General features: G+C 31.8%; 3 protein-coding genes across 3 annotated transcripts; all 3 read right to left on the bottom strand.

Annotated features, from left to right (window-relative positions):
• Positions 1–1,574: 1,574 nt before the first annotated feature.
• Positions 1,575–3,890, bottom strand: LOC107932538 (microtubule-associated protein RP/EB family member 1C). Its single transcript, XM_016864580.2, has 6 exons — positions 3,595–3,890; positions 3,328–3,483; positions 3,122–3,228; positions 2,532–2,757; positions 2,332–2,445; positions 1,575–2,226 (listed from the first exon to the last, which is right to left on the bottom strand). The coding sequence occupies exons 1-6, from the start codon at positions 3,700–3,702 to the stop codon at positions 1,948–1,950; spliced, it is 990 nt and encodes a 329-aa protein (XP_016720069.2). The 5' UTR covers positions 3,703–3,890; the 3' UTR covers positions 1,575–1,947.
• A 2,470-nt stretch (positions 3,891–6,360) lies between these two features.
• On the bottom strand, positions 6,361–9,553 carry LOC107932595 (probable LRR receptor-like serine/threonine-protein kinase At4g37250). Its single transcript, XM_016864652.2, is given in 4 exon segments — positions 6,361–7,203; positions 7,822–7,896; positions 7,899–7,919; positions 7,922–9,553. Coding segments are annotated over 4 exon segments (2,283 nt in total). The 5' UTR covers positions 9,432–9,553; the 3' UTR covers positions 6,361–6,526.
• An 11,855-nt stretch (positions 9,554–21,408) lies between these two features.
• LOC107932552 (probable receptor-like protein kinase At2g23200) lies at positions 21,409–24,144 on the bottom strand. Its single transcript, XM_041089578.1, has one exon. The coding sequence runs from the start codon at positions 24,046–24,048 to the stop codon at positions 21,622–21,624; it is 2,427 nt and encodes an 808-aa protein (XP_040945512.1). The 5' UTR covers positions 24,049–24,144; the 3' UTR covers positions 21,409–21,621.
• Positions 24,145–24,367: the final 223 nt, after the last annotated feature.

The following is a 24,367-nucleotide window of genomic DNA, read 5'->3' on the forward strand; positions in this document are numbered from 1 at the left end:
TTTTATTTTTTTCGTATACTGATATTTGATTCTTACACAATTTTTTTTAAAATTTTACTAAGTGCCAGCTATTGATAGGAAAACACCTAATTTTTTTTTATTTTTTTCGTATACTGATATCTGACTCTAACACAAAAAAAATTTAAATTGTACTGGGTGCCGACTATTGACAGGCCAGCACCCAAAAATTTTTTTTTTCGTTTTTCTTTTTTTGCCTTTTTCATATATCAGTATTATATAATTTTTAAAAAATAAATGGATTCCGGCTATTGACAAGCCAAAATTAAAAAAATTAATTTTTTTAAATCTGACACAATTATTAGGCAATCATGGGTGCAAAATACAAGTAGGTTCTAGCCATTAACAAGCCACAACTCAATTTTACTGTTTCTTTTAGGTTATTTTAGTAATTATTTTTAAACTTGAGTTATTTTTATAAATATAATATTTTGGTGATTATTTTTTTGGACCATACCCGAGAACATTCAAGTGTTAGATGACATCAAATCTAGTGTATGGTCCTCTTGAGTCTTGTGAGTAAATTTAATAAATTTAATAAATGTTGTCAGATTAATTCAAGATTTTAAATTTTAATTTTGATAGAAACAAATAATGTTACATCCACTAATATAAATATAAAAAGTATAAGAATTAAAAATTATCAAATTAAATTATGGGTTAATGTACCATTTGGTATTTGAATGACTTTAAGGTTTTTGGTACCCAAACAAAACAAAAAATCTAGAGCAATGAATGTTGGTACTTAAACCAACATTAAATTTAAATACTTAAATTAACATGAAAATTAAACTCAAGTACCAAATTAAACACTAAACCAACCTTAGGTACCTAGTAGTATATTAACCTAAAGTATAAAAATTAAATTTCACTCGGCATTAATAAAAAACTAATTACAAACTTTAACCCTATCAAAACATGGTGGAAACTGGTGTCTGCTGTTTAAAAATGGGGATTTTTTTTTCCCTTTTCATTTTTCACAGCTTAACCTGAGCTCATTCAGGTGTTAGATCACATCAAAATCTAGTATATGGCTCTTTTGACTGTGGTGGCTATAATGGCTTACTTACAACAAGAAGTAATGCTTTTCAGGATTTGGATTCATTCACTTGTTTTAGTGTAAAATTTTTTACAAACTATGACCCACAAAAATGTCACATAAACTATTATCCAATAAGTAAAATTTTTCTAGGTTTCGGGTTATCTCTCTCTAGCTATGTTCTCGTATACGACAAATATAAGTATTAGACACAAATAGTTAGCAAAAAGCTTTAACCTGTTCAAAGTTTGGAGACTATAAATGATGAGGAATAAGAGGGAAACTAAAGGGAAATTTATGTCTGGATAGTGTACAATATAAAGCCAATGACAGAAGTTTTTGATCTCACCATGGCCTTATGGCAAAAGCCTGAGCTTTAATTAGCTTTTCCTCATGACCTGTTTTTCCAAGCCTTCAACAAGCATTAAGCACAATGCCTATATTAATCATATAAATACCAATCTGTACAACAAAGACATTATGGACAGTAAAAACAATATTGTAAACTGCAAAAGCATTGGACAATCTCAAAAAAACTATGATTCATTCCCATATATCACACCTTGTATTTAAAATTTGAAAGCCTATATAATTCCATAACAAAGAAACATCTAAAAAAGGAAGGTGTCTAGCTAAAAATGAACTGAAGCAGAATGGATATGCATAGAGTAGCATGTTATTCTTACATCTTCCTAGTGCACAACATGATCCAATTAGACATTGCAAACAAATTCGGATGAAGGATTATATCATGTCATGTCCTAAACATTCCTAGACACCCTTGGTTGGACTATAGAAACAACAGATAGAATTGCAAAATATACGGCTAAGATATTTGACAATACTGTATTGTCAAGCAGGTCTTGAGAAGTCTTTTAGTTGGTTGCAGTTTAATAAGTCATTAGAGGTGACCCACTGCAGTGAACATCAGAAGCATCAGTAAGCCTTTGCCTTGGAGACAAGGTTATGATTCCGGCAGCATCTACATCAGTGTTCAAAATGTTTTTCCTCTTCTGGGTCTCAGAACCAGATTTCTCTTCCGATGCCTCAGCAATTGGACTCAATGCCTCTGCTTCCTTGGGGTCAAGTGACAGCATGGCTTGAGCTTCAGTCACTACCGATGCGTCGCCATCTGTAGCATATAAAATTCTTTTGATAGCTGCAACAATCTGCAATAACATATGGTAAAACATCAAAAAAATCAATTTTAATGACCCTTTTTACGACATATAACATTTCCCTAATCTAAATCTGAATGTCAAAAGAGAAAATACCGGGGAGTCTTCGATTTCGGGTGTCTGGCAGAGAATCTCAATGTCTCTCAATTTTGCAAAGTAAAAATCCCTCTCTTTCTCAAGACTATCCACAGATAGCTTCAACTCAGTAATCTACATTGTAAAGCAGAAAACATAAATTCATCTGAACTTTCTTTAAACTAATGAAATTATCAATTTGTTCCATGAATATAAAGTACCTGTTCATCATACGCAGCCACTGATGTAGATGGTTTGGATGGTGCCTTTGCTGGTTGATTAGAAGGGTTCACGGATGAAGGAACATCGTTGCTGTTCCTTCGAGCATGGGAAGATGTAGGTCTAGGAGCAGCAGTTGAACCCTTGGTTGAGGATGGTTGTGGTGCTGATTTCTTGCTTGCTTCTTTTCCTCCCTTAGAAGCTTCTCTCCTTTCTACTGGATTGTAACTACATGTGACAACAGCAGAAACTCACCCATAGATCTTCTCATTTCTTTTAATTCATATATACATATAGCTAAAGACCAGGCCTAAATGCAAGTGTCAAATTCTGAAAAACCTTAAATTCAAGCATTTTGAAACTCTCAAATATGACTAAAACTATTGCAATATGTCATATTGGTGATGGTATAAAGATTAAAACAACAATGCTCAATTCTAACAAAGAAATTGGTTATAAAGTCATATAGAACAATTAAAGTTAGCCAAATTTCCTAAAATTTAATGCTAAAATTTATTTAAAATTGAATTAGGCAAAAGAAACCATTTGCATGATCTGATTACAAGTAAAGCAAGGTTTAAAAGAAATTTACCTATGAAGACCGCCTCCATTAACCGAATCACAGTATCTTTTCATCCATTGCATGAACTCCAGATTATCAAGCGGTCTTCCTTTCACCAGCTTGCTCACCTCAATATGCTAAAGCAATTAAAAAAAGAATTCAAAACAAAAAAATCAAAAACCAGAAGAAAAATAATAATAAATCCTCAAAAAAGATAAAAACAAAACATAAAAGACCTTGGTGATTTTGAGTTTGTTAAAGACATCTTGAAGCACTTTGTAATTCTGGATCATCTCGTATTCGCTCTTGGCATCGAAATTGACTTTGTGCATCGGCACCATCCCTGGATGAACCGAATCCATCAACTGACAGTGAACGGCACCAGAACATGCCTGAAGAAACCAGATCCAAAAAAAAAATCATCAATAAATCGAAATTTTCTTGATTTACATTAGAAATTAGAAAGATTTAATGATTGAAAAAAAAGAAAGAAAGAAAAAAACCTCTTCTACTTTGGAGAGATTGAGATGGAGAGTGGTGTTGATCCAAGCAAGGATCTCAGATCTGCCGACGAAATAAGCACCGTCCATCATTCCGATGTTCGTCGCCATTGCTTTTCTACTTCAGGTAGGATGACAATCGAAGCGCTGTCTTTTTCTTTTTCTTTGTGGCGCTGCTATTGGTGTAACAGAGAGAGACGTTTGAAAGGGTTTTTAAAATGAGAGAATGGGCGGGATCTTTTCCAATTCAAAAAACATAAGGGCGAAAAATGGAAAACCAGACCAAGTCTAAATTTGATATCTTTAAATTTTAATTTATAGTAATATATAATACTATAAAATAAATATTAAATTTTATTAAGTTGTTTATATATAAAATTTTAATAAATGAAAATATATAAATTATCTTTTTGAGTGAAAAATATATAATTATTAAATTTAAATTAATACAAATATTAAGATATCACAATTGTAATTGCAAGTGGTACGATATGAATAATCATATTCATAATCAAAGTTTCGTGTATATATTTTAATCATAATCAAATTTTCATATATATATGATTGTACCGAATCAAAGTTTATATACAGTTTTTTATATTATTCCATAGAATTGTAATATATTTTGTTCATTTAGCCTAACTCAATCGTCACAATTACAATAATAATAAAAATTTGATTCAAATAGTTCGATTTAAGGATTTCGAAAAGGGTTAAGTGCAAAGCCCAATATGCATGGTTGCTTAATTCATGCTAAAGCCCCAATTCATTGGCTTATATTAATTTGTAACAAGCATATTATTATATATGTAATATTATGCCAATTTATTATTTCCGCATATTATTCATGTGCAAAATCAACTGATAAACTATTATTTGGAATTTGAAAAATATAAGGAGTAAGAACAATTCGGTTGAAAAGCATATACCAAATTTATAACTTTATACATGGTGCAAAACTAACAGTAAAATGACGAGGGAAGAATATTTAAGCAGGAAAAATGAAGGGACCTGAAGAGAAATAGAGAGAAGGAAGAACGAGATTTCAGAGAGCAAGAGAGAAGAAGAAAACCACGAGTATTTTCATAACTGCCTCACCCCTTTCTGATTGGTCAATAAAAGGGTGGGTAACGGACAAAAATTAACAACCTCGCAATAGCAGAAATAATCCTCAAAATGCACCGTTTAACTCGAACGGTTACTTGCCCTAAACTCCCCGTTTTAAGCACTGATCTAATCCCCCTTACACGCACCGTTTTCATTAAAATGCTGAGGTAAAACGCTGCATTTGGTTACAATTAGACCTGTCCATGGGCCGGTCCGGGTCGGGTTTGGGCCCATAAAAATTTCAGCCTGTTTACTAGGCCCGGGCCCAGCCCGGCCCGAAATATGGGCCTGAGATTTTGCACAGGCCCGGCCAGAAGAAAAAATATGAGACCCGAGCCCGGCCCGGCCCGTTTTTAATTAAAATTAAAATTAAAATTAGTTTTTTTAATAAAATTAAAACTAATTATTATTAAAATTAATTGTTAATAAAATTATCAAATTATTAATTGTTAATTGTATTAATTGTTGTAATAAAATCTAACATTTGATTAGTAAATTTATCAAATTATTAATTGTATTAATTGTATTAATTGTTGTAACAAAATCTAACATTTGATTAGTAAAATAAACTTGATGTTTTATTATTATTTTGTAACACTAGTAAAGGAAATGAAAGTAAATAAACTTAAAATAAAAAACTATTATATTTTAAAAATAAAAAATATATATTTATTATTTTTCAGGCTGGGCCGGGCCCAGGCCAAAAAAATCTTGCCCGAGGCCCAGCCCATTTTTTAAACGGGCCTAAAATTTTGCCCAATCCCATATTTCGGGCCTATACTTTTACCCAAACCTTCCCATATTTCGGGCGGGCCGTCGGGCAGAGCCGGGCCGCCCAGCCCATGGACAGGTCTAGTTACAATGCTGAAATTAACAAAAATACAAAACCAACTAACCATTATTACTAATTACCCCATATCATAGAATTTAACCAAATGATCAAGACTAATAGCAAAATTTAATCAAACGAATTTAACTACTATTTTAGGCTAAGATCGGAAATTAAAATTTCAAAAAAACATAAGGACTAAATTTAACAAATTAGAAAAGTTAGGTCAAAAACCTAAGGTTAAAATTTACTATTAATTCTTGTGCTTTACTAAAACTACGGATTTAATCCGTGTCCTTTAATTGGGTCATTTTTAGTCATTGTACATATTAAATTTTAAAATTTCATTCCTCACCAAACAATGACAATTAAATTCACTAGATTCTTCTATTTTCAAATTTTAATGCAACAAACATATTATCATATGCGTAATGCCATGTCAGTTTGTCAATTGTCATCACATATCACTCGCTAAAAATCCAGTTAACAGATTAGTGACTATCATTTATATTAAGACTGAAATTTCAAATTTTGAAAAATATAATAACTTAGAATAATTAAATTAGAGAATATGGACTAAATAATATACAACTGTACACATAATATGTGGCTAGTAATTAAGTTGAGTCTAACGGATTTAATTGCTACTATTTAGATCAAGATTGAAATTTTAAAATTTAAAAAAATCATAAAAATTAAAATTAACGAAATTAAAGTATATGGACTAAATTTGTAATTTTTATAAAGTTAAAAATTAATATAACAAAATTTAGCCGAACAACAAGAAGGATTTGATCTTAAAGTTAGTAATAAATATTAGTGCCACATGGAGAAAGGTTCAACACATGATGTTATGCAATTTCCAACCAAACACAAACTTTGAAACAAAAAAAAGTTAAAAAGAAAAAATTAAAAAATAAAACCCTATAAGTCAATCATTACATACACTGTTGTCTACAAATGTAATCTCCCATTTTGTGTTGAATTTTTTTTTTCAAATCAGTATCCAAAATAGTGTTGTGAAAATGAAGTTGAAGAAGGGATTTTATCAAGAATTTGTACGGCTTCTTTCATTGAAGGTCTCTTTTGTGGTACCGGAGAAGCACAATTGTACCCCAACGTAAAACAAGCCACCAATCCCTCTTCTTTGCCTTCTAATTCGCCCCGGATCGGCGCATCGGCCATCCTCAACGCCTTGATTTTATCTTCGATCACGATCCCATTCCCTTGACCCGACTCGTCCACGACTATGACTTTCCCCGTTAGAAGCTCTAGGAAAATGACACCAAAGGCGTAAACGTCCCACTTGGGGTTAGGCTTGAGGCTCCTGAGAGATTCAGGGGCTCGGTACGGTGATAACCCGAATGAGCTTGGGCTTGGACTCGGACTTGGTCCAGTTAGGTCTTGGAGGCTGTCTCTCGATGCCGTCGACCTTTTGCTACCGAAGTTTCGAGCCGAGACCCCGACTTTGTTACTTGTGTCGCATGTTACAAGCCTCTCGAGACCGAAGTCTCCGATCTTCGGTTCCATGTCGGGGCCTAACAAGATGTTGCTCGGCTTCAAATTGGCATGTACGTGTTTCTTGTCATGGAGATAAGCTAGCCCTCGTGCAACACCTTTGGCTATCTTTAGCCGAGCCTCCCATGGAAGATGACAAGGTGACGAGCCAACTTTTCCTGAAAAAAAAAATTATTGTAAGAAAAACATTTAAAATGTTTAAAATAAAATTATCGTAAAAAATAGTTTTCACCTAAAACTTATGCCAGTCAATTGAAAATTTTCCCAAAAATATATAACTTTTTTTATAGATTTTATATAAAAATTATCATACATAAAAGTAATTTAAGTTTAGGGCCAAATTTCAAAACTGATATGGGCAAAAAATTTAAGGACCAAATTGAAAAAATGATGAAATTCAGGGATTAAAAATTACTTTATGCCAATTGGATTCCGAGACTTTAGTTTGACTTTCCCATGCATTAAACAACAATGTTCAGTTTTTCAACTACTCCACCGTCACGGCTCGAGCAATCGAGCGCAATTTAGCAAATACCCATGTTAGTTTTGCTAACGTGCGCATATGTTTCCCTTGGAAAATGTGAGAAAATTGAAAAAAGAGAAAGCAACGAATGAGTAAAACAAATGTCACGTTAATTTCTTAGGAGTCGGGTTCGAATTTTGTAACGATATTACTGAAAAAATGGGTCAATTGTTTTTTAAAAATAATAATAATATAAATTGTAATGAAAATTAATTAATATAAATTATAAAACGGAACGGAGTAAGTAACTTACTGTAACGCGAGTTGCGAGGCTGCATTTGGACGAATCGTAATAACAAGCTTTCATCGACCCCAATAGAACCTCGAATCTGACCAAATTAGGGTGCACCATTTGGCGATAACTCGAACTTGAGTGTCAAAGTCTTTAAATCGAACCACACTATTCTCCCCGATCCTTCGAACCGCTAAACAAGTCCCGTCTTCGAGCACCGCCTTGTACATAATACTCGACCCCGTGGCACCTAAAATGTAAGCTGACGCTTTAAGTAAAGTTTCGAGTTCGAGCTGGTTTTCGCCATCCACGGTCACTAATGTACCTTTTTTATCATGTTCATGCATTCCCTGCCGTTGATTAGCTTGACTTTGATCTTCTTCAGAAGGGGTTTCAGATTCTTCATCGTACTCTTCTTTTGTGTTCCTCAAACATGACCATCTTGTAAACCCTCTGGATTCCGACGACGATGATGTCGTTGACCAGTTGTCGTTGACTGTGTCGTTAGCTGTTTGTGTTACTGTGGTGGCTTCAACTCTTTTTTTGTTCTTTAATTTGTGGATGATGAAGAAAACCATGAGGAAAAATCCAATCCCTGCTGTGTCTCCGATGATGATTGCTACTATGGTTCCTGGTTTAAGCCTGTTTCGTTGTGGTTTTTCACCGACGGGTGACGGACCAGGCGTGTCGGCGAACTCTGTTGTTTTCGGAAAAGCTGCGATCGCCGGAGGAGAAGATGACGGTGAAGAAGTTATAGGACAGCTACGGCCTGTTATTTCGCCGCATAGATGAGGATTCCCGGAGAAAGATTTGGGTTCTTGGTTGTTAAACACGTCGGAATCCGGGATTTCTCCAGTGAGATTGTTAAAGGAAAGATCGATGGTGGCATTGGTAGGGATTTTCTCGGCGAATTGCGACGGAATTTTCCCGAAAAGTCTGTTGTAAGACACGTTCAAGTACGTTAAACTGTCACCGCCAAAGTTCTTAGGCAAAGAACCATCGATAAGATTCGAAGAAAGGTCTAAAACTTGAAGAGATCGAAACCCAGCCGGAAGATCACCGGAAAAATAATTGTTCTTCAAAGAAACAACAGTTAGATTCTGGATAGTAGTAAGAGTTTTAGGCAAAGTCCCACCTAACTCATTGTCGGAAAGGTTAAGAAACCGCAAACTTTGCAACCGTCCGATAGTTTCCGGCATCGCACCGGACATCAAATTATTCGACAAATCAAGAAACCGAAGCTCCGTCGCATTGAAAACCGATTCTAAAACCGACCCATTAAGTGAATTGTTGGACAAATCAAGGCTTTCGAGGTGTTGAATGGAACCCAGATCTGACGGTATCGAACCGACGAGCTGAGAACTAGGAAGAGACAAAGCTGTAACACGAGACTCGCCCTCACCGCCGCCGCCATTGGTGTTGCTACAAAAGACGCCGGTCCAAGAACACGGTGTCTGGTCGGTGGAGTTCCAGTTTCGTAGTGCTTGTAATGGGTCGCTGAGAATGGAGTTTTTGAAAGACAGTAAAAGAAGACCGTCGGCGTTTATGCCGGAACCTTGAACTGCAAGAAAAGTAAGAATGATGAAAATTGCGGAGTGTAAATGGAGTTTAAGGCTGAAGAAGGAAGTCATGATTTGTGGAACTGATGATCCCACATTTCTTCTCTGAGGAGAGAGAGAAATGGTGACATAAAAAGGAGAAGAGATTATGAGTAAGCAAGTACGGTAGTGACTGAGATTTTTATAATTTTTTCCAAGTTTCGTTAAAAAGGAAAATAATAAAATCTATAAAGATATGACCAAATATGTATAAATTAAAAATGAAGGCTTCTTTTATTTTGTTGTTCTGAAAATTTTTATTTTTTATTTTTTTAGATTGGGATTGGAACCAAAAAGAAAAAAAAGGAGTGAATTTCAATTAACAAGTTTGACTTTGGAACTCGACTAAAGGTGTTGAAATTGGATAGATCAATAATCTGGAAATCATTTAGTACATTTATCTTGAATAAGAAAAAAAAATCGATTGACCCATAATTAAGTACGAATTAATTGAACTAAAATAACAAAAAAAAAGTTAGTTGAGACAACATTCAAATCATCAACCCAAATTCCATAAACCATGACCTCAACATTAATAAAAAGTCGAAAATGTTAAACTAAACTCGACATTTACAGGAGTTAATATTTGAAATCAATCTTGTCAATCAAAATTCTCTTATTTTATCTCCACTCCGATCTAACTTCTTAACAGGGAAATAATAAAAAGTTGTAATTATATCTGGTTTTTTAAAATAATATCTAAAATTATTCATAGTCCTTCCACAACCCATAAATAAGAAAATAATGAGCTTCAACATACTCAAACCCACATCTTCCTGCGTTGGTAACAACAGTCATGTCAATCGAACTAATAACTATTCGACATAAGATGAAAATTCTTAAATAATATATGAATTTACTAATGGCCCCAACAATGAACTGGCAAGACTTGCCCTTCTTAACTACATCACACAGTGCGTGCAATCAATGTTTAAATGATCTTTTTTTTCTTTTCCCGTCTGTTACTGCTCTTTGAATTAAAGGATGTTGATATATCGAGACAAAATTAAAAAAGAAGAGGGGGAAAGTGATAATGGAAGACAAGAAAACAAAGAGGGAAAATAAAAAGGTTGAAAATGACCCCCCAAAATATAACACTGTCTTGTTAGTGGAGAAGCTACTTATACATGATTGCAACTCAAAAAGAAAAATTTTGGTTGGTGGTGAAAAATCGGTTCAAATGATTTCGTTCGATGAATTTTGATCGAGTTGGTTTAATTAAATTAATTATGATTATTAAAATAATTTTGTGTGCAGTTAAAATAAATTATCTCGATAAGTTATTAGTTTTTGAAATTGTAATCAAATTAATGATTTAATTGACTTTTAATATATATATTTTTTATTTTTAAATGTATATAATATAAAAAGTTAATCGAAACCCAACTCAAACTCGATCTTATTTAACGTTAATTTGCCATTGAGGTTGAAAAATACATGCTTTTAGAAAAATTGATAGTGTTTATCATTGCCGCTAAAATGTGTTTCTCAAAAGATTAAATGCCAATTTTAAACATGATTTTGTAAAGTGAAAGATTTAACGAGAGGATGAAAAATTAATTTAATTGATAAGCACTTTTTCGAAATTTAGATTAAAATCTCAATTTAAAAATAATGTTTAACTGTTTGTTTACATTTTTTTTGTTGGTTTTAAATTGAATAGATCGATTGCTCTCGATTAAGGTTTTATCTGTTAATTATATAGTTATTAAAAGTTCTTTTGTATTTACTTTCTTTCATATAAGTGTAGGATCACAATCTATGGTATTTGTTTTCTGATACAATGCCTAGAATTACCAATAGCCCCTCCTCAACACTTAAATAGGAGGATCATATGCTTCAACGCACTTGAACCCACGTCCTCTTACACTCATACCAATCAAGTCAAGATTCAATCGACAAAAAATCTATATTTTTAAATGAAGAAAATAGTTTGAAATATTGATATTCTAAGTTTACTCTTACTTTCCACCAATAACCTGGCCATGATAATTGATTCCCCTATAAATTGTCCTCATTTTGGCACTAGACAAGCTGATAAAGATCTCCATAGCTATGTTTTATTAGATAATGATATATTTGGTCCCTATAATTTGTTATTTTATTAGAGTATAGATCTAACATTGTCTAATATTTTAAAGGTTTTAGTCTTTATATTTTTTCAAAATTTTGAAATTTAGTTATTTTATTTTTAATTTTAGGAGTTTAATCCCTCTATTTGTCTAGTTTAAAAATTATAGTCCAATTAAATTTGAATATATATAGTCAATTGAAGTATTGAATTTTTAAATCAAAACTTTTAAATATTAAAATACAACAATTCAAATTTAATAGAAATCCACTAGGCTTATAAATTAGACTTTAAATTTCAAAGCAAAGGGATCAAATTTCAAAAGTCCAAAAGTATAGGACTGAAGGCATAATTGAACCTTTATCGGAAGAAAGCAACATTTAAGTCGATTAACATAACTTTGAGTCCCCGAAATTGATAATTAGGTCTATTTTGATACTTGTACTTTTTGTTTGATTCATTTTAGTCCCTAAACTTGGATTTCATAAAGATTTAATGACGTGCCATAATCTCAAAGTGTCTCATTCAAAAACCAAAACGAACCTCATTGCCAAGTTCAGTTATCAAAATAGATCAAAAAAAATATAAGTGCTAAAGTGAACTTAATTACCAAGTTCAGGGACTAAAATTATATTAACCCATTTAAGTTTGATAACACTGTAGGAAGCTTGGGATTTTGTTCCCCTTTTCCATCCCAGAATTTTAAGATCTAAAAATGTAATCTTGTTCACTCATGGGACTTGCATTATGTAATCCATCATCATAATCATTATCATCTGTTTCTTATTTTATAATATTTTTAAATATTTATTGTGGCAGATTTACAGACCTCGTTATAATAGAATTAAGGGAAATAAACAAAAGTGTTAATAAATACAAGATTAAAAAGATCTTTTTGTACATTGTTTAATGTGGTCCCTTTACTTTGCAATAATTACTAAACAATGCAACTCCTTTTTCTTCATAACCCCTCTTTCCGCCATTGATATATAATGAAAAGGAAAAAGAATGTATGGGAAAAGATCTAAATGCATTCAACCTTTTCTTTTTGCCTTAAAAAGCCTATTATGGCAATAATTAAGGTTTTAATAGTGGTTACAATCTCAATTATTATTTTTATCAACTAGATTTGTTTTTGCGGTTTATGTTCCAGGACGAATCCATAAATCGTTTCAGGGAGGATCAAAATCGAATAATAAGTTTTTGCGAGATAAAAAAATAATTTTATAAGGTATTAAACATGTGCAATTCTATCGTAACTTCATTTTTAATTTAATCATTTTATATGAGACTTAAATAGCAATTTCTTCATTTGAGGGGGGCCAAGGCCTTGCATGCCCCTTCAGATTCGCCACTGTATTTTGGGTTTGTGGTTGTTGGTTTCAATAATGTCATTTTCAAGGTTCAGATTTGAGTTTTCTGTCTAAGAATATAATATGTGACTTCAATTTTAGTACATTTCATATATAAAAGAACTATCATAGTTTTTTCTTTTTTGCATATTTTGTACTCATTGCGCTCGTTGATGTTAAAATTTACCCACTAACATACTTATTTTATGTGAATTATATATCATATCATATGAGAACATCAACATATATCAACTTGGTAAATTTTGACGAAAAATACTAACAATCAAACTCAATTTTTAGAATAAAAAACAAAAGTAGAGACTAAATTATACATTTTATCAAAATACAAGGACTAACATCATATTTAACTTTTAATAGAGTTTGCAAGTGTGCCCTTAGTTGGCTCCATGGCTGCTTTTTCTTGAAGATAAAAAAGATACTTTTGAAAAGGTACAATTGGATCCACCATGCCCCTTAAGTCAAAGTTTTTTTTTTCTCTAGCAGCTTTGCTAATTATTTTAATTTTTACTAAAAAAGGAAAAAAAAAAAAGAGGAAAGCTTACATGATAGAATTTAGCAGTAATTGGCATCATTGTTCTACACTTTCACTTTCCATTTTATTATTATTAATTATTTATGCTTTAGATGAAAATCCCATAAGAAAAAAAGTATTGATATAACAAAAGGAAGAAAAAAAAAGGAAATTTATGTATACATATAATTAGGTTTAATTTAACATTTGGTACTTAAATTTAATTTTTTTTCTAATTTAGTACCTAAACTTTTTTGGCCTTATTTGGTACTTGAACTTGACATTTTTTTCCCTAATTTGGCACCTAAGCTTTTTTAAGTTCAATTTGGCACTTAAATTTATTAAATATTATACAAATTACGCAAAACACTAATGGTGTTAATTTTTTTTGTTATGCTACAAAATTATTATCAGTATTAAAGGAAATTCATGTTAAAAAAATAGGTATTAAGCTATGCTTAACGAAATAATATTAAACAGGAAAACATGAGTTTTAAAAATCCAAATCAAAAGAAATTCATTATTTTTAATCAATAAAATAAATAATTAATTAATTAAAAATTAAAAGTAATTGAACATATAAAATAAAAAAATCATATCATCTGTCACACGTAGGTCATACATTGCTTACTTTTGCTACCTCATAAAAAAAATAATATTGTTAGTATATTGGAGTAATTTGTAAAATAATTGACAAGTTCAAGTATCAAATCAAATTAGGAAAAAGAGTCAAGTTCAGGTACCAAATTGGATCCCGAAAAAGATTAAGTACCAACTTAAGAAGAAAAATGTCAAGTTTAAGTATCAAATTAGGAAAAAGTGTCAAGTTTGGGTATCAAATTGGACCAAAAAATGTTGATGTACTAAATTAGAAAAAAGTGTCAAGTTCAGGTATCAAATTGTTATATGTGTTATTTATATTAATTAAAGTAAATTGTAAAAAAAAAATTAATCTCGTTTTTAACTATTTTGTATATAAAGGTCAACAAACATCTCCACTTCTTGAAGTTGCTTCAGTTGAGCAGCTTTTACTTTTTTTTCTTCAATTTTTCTCAAATCCCAAATGTCTCCATCGCATGTATTCTTCATTGACAAGAAACCAAAAGAAAAGGTGGGATGGTAAAATAATTCAGAAAAATGGCAGGGACGAATATAAGGTTAGGCAGAAATTTTGGTCCTAAAAATTAAAAATGTTTGGTTTTTTTTATATATAAAAAATATTTGTTTAGTGCGTTCTGAAATAATAAAATTATAAATTAATATATGAAAAAATAAAATTATATTTTGATCTCCTCAAAATTATAATTAAATTTTGGCTCTTTAAAGAATTTCTATATTCATTTCTGAGAGATGGATTATCTTTTTAAAAATCGAGTTTTGAAGTAGGATGATGCAACTTTTTAATTAAAATATTAGGATTCAAGTCAAGTCAAGTTAGCCGCACCATCTTATCTTGATAAATTAATCAATATATATTTATTTTAATTTTATAACTAGTTTTATATTTTTTTAATTATAATTTTTGAAAATAATAGTTTAATAATATTTCATAATCTGTATGTCATTTAACTTTTGTAAAAAATATTTAATTGTATAAATTATTTAATATGTCAGGACAAGACTAGTAAGAGTAGAAGAAAATTTATTGTTTGATGCCGAGTTATGGGATATTTTGAATGGCCTAACTCTACTAAAAGAACAAGGGTTGAGAATAATTTTGATTCATACAGATCATCTCGAGGTGGTCCAAGAAATAAAAAGGAATTCTTCAACAAATTCAATATCTACACGGGTTAGGCGAATTCAAAAGTTGTTACAATATAAAGAGTTTTGGGTGGTAATACGTATCCCTAAGGAAGCCAATCATGTTGTTAATGGCATTGCCAAAATCGCTTCTGTCGATGTGGAGGGAGTAAATGTGTTAAAATCCTTTTGGTTTTCTTGTATCACAAAAAAAATCAAATAAAATCATATTCGAAACAAAATGGGAACAAAATGTGTAAAAAAATCGGGTTAAGATTAAAACAAACAAAAACCAATTCGTCCCACCCAATTGCCATCTCTAACAAGAAAAATTGAAAAATTGAAAATTGATCCGAATCGAGGTTTTGGATAATTTATGGAATGGAAGTTCAAAAACCACAGCTACTCATCAAAGCGAATCCTATTTTTCATTTAATATGTGATTAATTTTAATTTTATGATATAAAAATTAATATTTTATATTTAAAATAGTGAAAATAATTAAAATTCTTAAAAAATATTCAATTTTTAAAAATAACTAACCTTAAGTTTTATCAAATAATATTTAAAAGCCATAACACAACCATAAATTAATATGAAAAAACGGAATCACACTTAATCGAATTATGATGGACAACTAAAAAAATTTGACCAAACTAAACCGATATCCGCAATGAGTTATTATTTTCTTATTTTTTATAGATACAAAAATCTCTAGTTTTGATGGCCAAAATACAACCACCAAGAACGTTAATAAAGCTTTTCTAACGAGAAAAATGGTAATTACTTTCAGTTGAAACGACTAAGAAAATTTTTTAACTCTTTTGCCTTTTAATATAATAATTCTTTGTATTAGTTGAAAACTTGAAATTGTACCATTAAAGGAAAGAAGAAGATTTTGTTTGACAGCCAACTTGTATCTAACTATAATTATTATAATAATAGGGGCTTAAGTGAAAATCAAAGGCTGAAACTTTCTAATATTTTCATGGTCAACCTCGGGTTTCGATATCTTTATTATATTTTAATTTGACATAATTTCAATCATTTCAATTATGTCATTAGTTAATTTAAATAGTTAACATTGTTATTTATTCCGATCAAATTATTGACATTAAATTATTTTTAATTTAATGCGTGATGAGATAGGTATTTTTCTATTAAAAAACGTTTCACATCTATTCTTTAATCATATTAATTAACAATGCAAATTATTTGAGTTAAATAGACTTGTTCACGTGTTAGGTTGTTTACGCCAGTTATGTTGGCTCGACGTACTTTGGATTGTGAGTGGATAAATTTTATTTTATTACTTCAAATCGGTCCAACCCAATTTGAAAATTTCAATAATTTTTTTATATTTTTTGTTAACATGACATGTCACATTAGCACCGTTAACGATTAAATCAGTCAATTGATGGTTTTCGTTAACGAAATGACTTAGTTGATTTTTTTGGTAATTATTAATAGCTCAATATAAGATGAACCTTTTCCCTGCTTAATTTTTTTTCTTACTAAAAGATTTTTTTATCCTTAAACTCTTTTTAAATACCCTAATTTGTTTTTCTCTAAATCAGGTAATGGCTTTATAAAAATAGAAAGATTAAATTATGTAAAGTTATATAATAAAGGGACCAAAACTATAATTTAGCCTATTTTCATGCAACCCTAACATTATTACCCTAAATAATCTAATATAGGTATATGGTATTTAGGAATTTCTTGGCCTAAAGATTGCAAACCTAGCTTTTAGATATGCCAACTTAGGAAACCATTAGCCAACCTAATTATTTGATTTGAAATATGGTGGGATATATATATATGAAAGCAGCCAATCTGTTCCTTTTAGGTGAAATTTGGTTGGCCTTAAAATTTTGTAGACCCTTAATTTTTTGGGTATAAAATAAGGATTTGTTAAAAAAAGGAAAACCTAGCATGACTTAACTATTGCGGTGCAACAAATAATTGATGGTTGATATTCGAGTGACGACTATACTGTGCTAATATGACTAGGTTGCCAAATTCCTGCCTGGTGGGACAATGGGGATTGCTTTATTTTGAGTACGTGGGGTATGGATTTGTAGTTGGGTGCTCTGATATGTTTAATTTACTTTTTATCTCAGTTATAATATTTAATCTCATCGTCACTGTTATTTTTATACTAACCGTAAATAAACGCACTGCCCATCCAAATTAAGCCCTAGTAAATTATTCTTTTTACATTATCGGGTTTAAGTAATATTTAATCTTTGAGTTTAGTTGTTTTTTTATTTATCTTTGAAATTTTTTGTCTGTATTAATTTTAGAATTTGACAATTTTTATTAATTTTGATCCTTAAATTCGATGTTAAGAAATGATGATATGACATTATGAAATTGTGCTAAACCATCATTGATTTTTTTAAAAAAAATTTTGTAATTAAAAACACTATAATTTCATTTTTGCTTTTTAGATTATATATATTTAAAAAGTAGATGATAATTTTAAAGTGCCACATCATTACACCTCAATCGAATCTAAATTCAAGGACCAAATTGATTTTTTTTATAAATTCCAAGAATAAAATGGACAAAAAAATATAAAAACCAAGTTGAAAAATGTTGTAAAGTTCAAGAATTAAATGTTGCTTTATAAATGGTAACTAGTTTTTGTCGTATGGAATTAATTTAAAGTTAAATCTAATCTTTTTAATATTGTTTGATTAATGAGAATGCTTGTTGGATCTGAGTGATAAGGATTTTTTATATTCCTTAAATAAGATTTTATATTCGAATTTTGCAATTGAAAAAAATGATAAGATAACTTGCCCTCAATTCAGGGGTATGATCCAACTTAACTCGTAATTTAATAAAAAAAATCAATGTAACTATGGAGATTGAAATCTCATATTGAGAAAAAAAAATACAGATGTTTAGCTATTGTTTATTAATCACTTTTGGGCTCAGGCTGCTCCAAAAACAGGCACGGGTTTGAAGTTCCTTCTTTTCTGGAACAAGATCGCTTCTTGAACTAACTTAGAGTGGATTTAGATGGGTAGTGCATTTATCTGCGATTGGTGTAAAAGAAAATTAGTGAATGTGAGATTAGATACTATAGCGTGAGATAAAAAGTAAATTAAACGCACCACACTGCAATCCACTACCCATCCAAACCCACCTTTAATCTGATGCATGAACAACTCTAACCTAAACAACCTTTAGGTTAGCCATTCACGCAAAATGAGCAAGTTAGGGTAAAATTCGACTCATAATTCTAACTAACTCTAGGTTAAACAACTACATTCATTATTAATCATACATGAATCTAGCTCAAACCCAAATCGATTCATGAACATCTTTCGTTATTTAATAGTAGGGTTGAGAAAAAAAATGAAAAACGAATAAAAAATCCAAGCCGATGATATTTCAACGATTTATCTTTTGAGAACATGAGAAATTCAATTAGCCGCCCGTGAACAGTTGCGGTTTTTGATCCGGTCAGGGTTCAAACCAATGAACCCCTAAAATACAACCGGGTCATTCGGCGAGGATTTGGTAGTTTCTTCCATAAAGCTCGTTGCCCAATATCTTCCGGCAACTCGTCAAAGCCATGGTTGGATTTTTCAGCAGCTTTAGTGTTTTGTCTTCAGTGGTGTCCTAACCCCTAAACAATGATTATGAAAATATGGGACTGCATTATTAGAGAATCTGAGTTTTTTTTAATGAAGTTGGAATATTGCTTTACGGTTTATTATTCCATCCCATTGGAGGGAATAAAGTGATGATCTTGTGAGTGGTAATGTGAATGCCATTAATACAATGTTCTAAAATAATCTTAAAAATCCCAAATTGATTTTTTTTATAGAGCATGACAGAAATTTTTATTAAAAAAAACCAGACAGATCATGTCTTCGGTTTGAACATTCCAAAAATTATTAAATGTGCTTTGATTCTGATGAGGGGGTTGAGTAACTTTGCTTGTACAACTCACTCTAGCTCTGTAATCAACGGGAAACTATATATATAATTATTTCATACATTGGAATTTAAAAAATATATAAATAAAATTGTTAGGATGAATAGTGCATAGTAAAAATAAATAAATTATATATAAAGGAATATTATACGATAATTTTTTAATTTTATTTGGGAAGGTAATTGTTAGTGTATCAAATATTAATATTATATGTAAAAAACTTAAGGGGACGGACATTGGCTTCAACCTAGACTTGATCATGGGCCAGACCACTTGTTTAGGTTCGAAGACTCGCTCGGAAAATATACTTGGACAAAAAAATAAGACTCATTTTTAAAATGGGTCGGACTTTGGGTAAGATTTTTTGAATCAACCTGACCCGAATTTGCCTAATTTTTTGGTACATATTGTTGTTTACTATTGTTTTGTTGTCATGTTACTATTTTATTACTACTATTTTGTTGTTATTTTTTAATATTGTATAATTATTGTTTTATTATTAATTTTGCTACTATTTTAGAACCATTTGTTTGCCAATTTGCAACTATCTTAGTGTTATTTAAGTATAGAGATTTTTTTAAATGTATTTTCACTTTGTTGAGAAATATTTATTTTAATGTTTTTAGTGTAGTTGATGTATTATATTTTTTAAAATTTATTTTTATATAAAAAAAATTAATATGAGCAAGCTGAGCTCGGGTTAGTATTTTTTATATAGGTCAAGTTTCGGCAAAATTTTATGCCCATTTTTGGGCTGAGCTTGAATTTAGGAAATGAGCCTAGAATTTTGCACCAACTCGACCCAACCCATGATTGGATCTACTTTGACCCATCGAATTGGGAAAATTACTTTCCAAGCAAGGTTTTCAGAACTAGATATGTGATCCAACGGTTCGATTGGTTTAATTAAATAGACCGTTAAAAGTTCAGAAAAATTAAAAAAAATAAAAAAAATCAGTTCAACCAATCTAGTTCCTCTTCAAAATAGTACCTTCGTTAGCCTAGTTCAATTTAAACAACATTGTTTTTAAATCCATTGAAAGATTATAAGATAATATTATAATAAACTTACTTTTTAGCCTACAAAAATTTATAAATTTCCTAAAATTTATTTCTTGCTTCACCCTCATTTATATGCAAGATTTGTTATAGAAAAATTATTTCATACATTGCTTAATTATAATATATATTGACAATAGATGTTGTTTAATTATGTGAGATTAATGTATTCTTAATTAATATTCTAAAAAATATTTAATTTTAAAAAAAAATTATTTACGAAATAAAAAAATCATTAACCTATTAAACAAGGATAAATCTCAAAACTATATTTGAATTTTGGTTTAATATGTAATTTTATACATGAGTTTCGATTTTGTGTAATTTTATACATGAAATATTGATTTAATTCAATTTTCACAAATTATTAATACAATTATTGATATAACATCATTTTATTTTTATATATTACATACACAAGTAATTATATTTATCCAATATAAAAATAAATTGATGTATTGATTTCTTTAAATATCTATGATTGAATCAAAATTAAAGTTTCATGTGTATATATTTGAACCATAATCAAAATTTGATGTGTATAATTTACACCAAATCAATATTTATGTATCAAATTGTAAATTAAATCAAAGTTTAAGTATAAGTTTGAAATTTGCCCCTATTAAATAATAATCAAACCAATGGACCAATGGTTTGTGGAAAGTGTGAAAGTTCAAGTCACTATGTAGACTACAAAGGCATCGCTCTTGCTCTGCGTGTGGGCACGTGGTTTCACGTGCGCCTTGATTTTCCTAAGCCTCGGTCGGTGGTTCTCCTTTTTTTCTCTTAATGGGCCTTCTATTACAACCCAAAAACTTATGGGTCACTTAACCCGAATCTGTTATTGTCCACACATAGAGGTGTTAATGGCCGGGCTGCTCGGCCCGCTTTAGATAAAGTATTTTGGACTTCGGGTCGGCCCATTTTATTATTCAAAAAATATAAATAATTTTATATTAATATTTATATGTTTTTATGATTAAAATTAAATAAAAACAACTATTTGGGTGGGGTGAGCCATCGCTTTAAAAAGAAATTTAGTCTCAATATTTACACATTTAAGCAAATGTTGTGGGCTACGTTTGTTAATCGGGACAAATTTGTCAGAATGTGTAAACTTTGAGTGCTAAATATATTATTATACAAATAAAAATTATGTAGAATTGATGAAAAAATTAATGATATGATTAATGGTGCTTAGTTGCTCATTTTCAAAATTCACAAAAATAAAATTGCTCAAGGTTTTTGAGAGAGACTAAGGGTGAGTTTGGATGGATGATGCGTTTACCTGCGGTTAGTGTAAAAATAGCGGTGGCCGTGAGATTAGATACTGTAGCGATACTGTAGCGTGAGACAAAAAGTAAACTAAATGCACCGCATCGCACCGAATCGCCCATCCAAACCCATCCTAATTTGTTTGATATTGGAATTGAGAGGACCGGAGAGGTCATTTTACCAAAAGAATAGTACTTACAAACTGTAGCGTTTATCAACATTTAAACCAGTGGAGACTATCTAGCCTCACCAACACTCAATAATGAGAATACGTCGCTAGCAGTTACATCAAAAGCATCAACGGATAGTACGGTCGCATCTTCTTCCTCAACGGCCGGGAAGCTATTTGAAGGTAACCGATGGAGGATCGGCATCATTGAGAATTCTAAGGAAGCATTAGTCGTACTGTCGTCGAATGTTCCATTGTTCATCGGAATTAACTGAAGCTGCAATGCGTATTCTAAATCCCACAACACGTCCCGCATCATCGGTCTTTCGTTACCGGACGGTCTTAAACACTTCTCGGTTGTTTCGACGAACTTCCTCAACGAGTTGGGGTTGATTGTATCAACTAGCATTGGATCGATAATCTTCTCGAGTTGACCTTTCCTCAACCAAAGCATTCCCCATTCAGCTAAGTTCACTTCTTCCCTCCTATTCGATACCATAACCGCTGGCCTCGCACAAAGTACTTCGAGAAGTACGACCCCGAAAGAGTACACGTCGGATTTATCTGTCAATTGCAGCGATAAGAAGTATTCGGGGTCGAGATAACCAAACGTTCCTTTGACATCAACACTATGTTCTGCATCCGGAAGGTTAAATTTCGAGACTCCAAAATCGGCAACTTTGGCTACTAACCGTTCATCGAGTAGGATGTTCGTGGACTTAACATCGCGGTGAATGATTCCACCATCCGAACCGGTATGCAAATAATTAAGCCCTTTTGCTGCACCAATACAGATTTCAAGCCTTTGCTTCCAAGACAAGTCGGACCGAGCAAAATACGGTTTCTCAACATCGGAACTCCGATTATATAGGTGATCTCTAAGAGTACCCTTCTCCATAAACTCATAAACCAATATCATTTCCGATCTTTCGTCGCAGTAACCAATCAAAGAAACGAGATGCCGATGCCGGATTCGGGACAAGACAACAATCTCTGTCTGGAATTCCAATAGGCCTTGGCCATGTCCTGGTTCGCTCCTTTTAACAGCCACTTTCTTACCACGAAACAAACCTTCGTACACTCTCCCAAATCCACCTTCTCCGATCAATAAACCAGAATTGAAATTCTTCGTTGCTTGCTCGATTTCGTAATAAGATATTCTAAGAGCAAGATCCAAAGGAGACATGTTGGATGTTTTTTCAGACAAAGGCTTTCTTTTCCTGCATTTCAAGAACATAACCATTGCCACTATAAAAGCAACAACAAATACAACAGCCCCAACAACAGAGCCAACTATAGGAACTAAATTCGTCCTTTTTTTAGACCTCTCTTCGGGCACAACAAAACTGGATTCCTTCATGAATTCCATTATTTCAATCCCATTCAAAAACGCCATTTGATTCTCGGAATCATTCCGAGGGCCGACACTTACGTTCATGACCCCGGATTTGTCCGAATCCACCACGAAATCGAAGTAAAACGGAACCTCTAACTGTCCGGTTTCGTTATACGGATAAACCAGCTTGTCAAATTTATCGTAAATGTAAAGATCAAACTTGACAGAATCAATTGATGAACTAACAATGTCATTAAAATGGAACCTAACAAAGTGTCTTGAACTTTTACTCACATTGAAACTCCATGTTATATTGAAAAATTGCCTGCTAGTGTTATCTTCTACATTCAATTCCTTTGCAGTCTTATAAACAAGGCTTGGGGCAGTGTATTCATTGGCACGACCAGATGTGTATGCAGGTTCACCACTGAAAAACGAACTGTTCTTAGCACTTGTCGGATCAGACAAGAACTGATCATCAGGTATCCAGTTCCTCCACAGTGTATCTTCATCTGTTGTAATAGTAGCCCCTCCGACATTGATCCTATAGACTGTATGTAAAACCCGAGACCGTAAACCGTCGAACGAGCCTCGACGACGTCCGGCGAGGGGAGCGGTGTCGGGGACGAAGCTTTCCGGTGTTAGAAACACTTCAATGGCGTTTACAAAAGCTATGTTTGAACCTTGAGAAGGTATGAAGTTGATTTTGAATCTTCCTTCATCGATATTGACTAAAAATTCCTTGATGACCGGCGAACCGGCAGGGCTATTTTTGACGGAGAAATTCGATAAAAGCTCGAACCCTGAAGCTAAAACGGTGAATTTAGCGTTGTACAGATTATCAGAAGATGAAGGAACAAAGAAATGGAGACGTACAAAGTAAGTGCCGCTTGTTTTGATTATGAACTCGTAAAACGATGGCTGTGAATAGATTCTCACCGTCCGATAAAGTTGGGATACGGAGGAGGTGGTTTCTCGTTTAGTGCCGGTTTTTCCTCTAAAGAAAGAAACGCCGGCGTAACGGTCACCGACGAAGTTCCGATCGTCGTTTCCGGTGAAGTTGAAATCTGACCCACAGTTGATGAAGTGCTCGTAAGGACGAGTATAAGCTGATGAGAATGGCAGAAAAAAAAGGAAAATAATTATAAGGTTTTCCATAGGAGAGGATTATGAGCTCCTTTTTAATTTTTGCAGGCCAATTTTGATTTCAATGGAACACTTTGAAAGAGAATAAAGGTGGTGAGGATATGCATAATTAAATTAGAAATTTATAAAAAATATTAAAAAAGTTAAAGATAGTGGTAGTTAAATTATTGAAAGGTGGAATGTGAAACACATGATTGATTGATTGATATGATACCGTTCATATTATAATAAATAAATGGATATAATCCATGTGCTGCATTATGGTAATTTTATATGTTGTAGAGTAATCATTTTCTTTATTTTTTAAAATTATATATTATGTATTCGTATG

Source organism: Gossypium hirsutum, chromosome D03 (assembly GCF_007990345.1).
Source record: "Gossypium hirsutum isolate 1008001.06 chromosome D03, Gossypium_hirsutum_v2.1, whole genome shotgun sequence".
In the NCBI taxonomy this organism is placed as follows: Eukaryota; Viridiplantae; Streptophyta; class Magnoliopsida; order Malvales; family Malvaceae; genus Gossypium; species Gossypium hirsutum.

Coding starts and splice junctions, on each gene's coding strand:
- LOC107932552 (XM_041089578.1), bottom strand. CDS start 24,048: ATGGAAAACCTTATAATTATTTTCCTTTTTTTTCTGCCATTCTCATCA.
- LOC107932538 (XM_016864580.2), bottom strand. CDS start 3,702: ATGGCGACGAACATCGGAATGATGGACGGTGCTTATTTCGTCGGCAGA. Junction 3,229..3,327: donor ACAAACTCAAAATCACCAAG/GTCTTTTATGTT, acceptor TAATTGCTTTAG/CATATTGAGGTGAGCAAGCT. Junction 2,227..2,331: donor CCGAAATCGAAGACTCCCCG/GTATTTTCTCTT, acceptor ATGTTATTGCAG/ATTGTTGCAGCTATCAAAAG.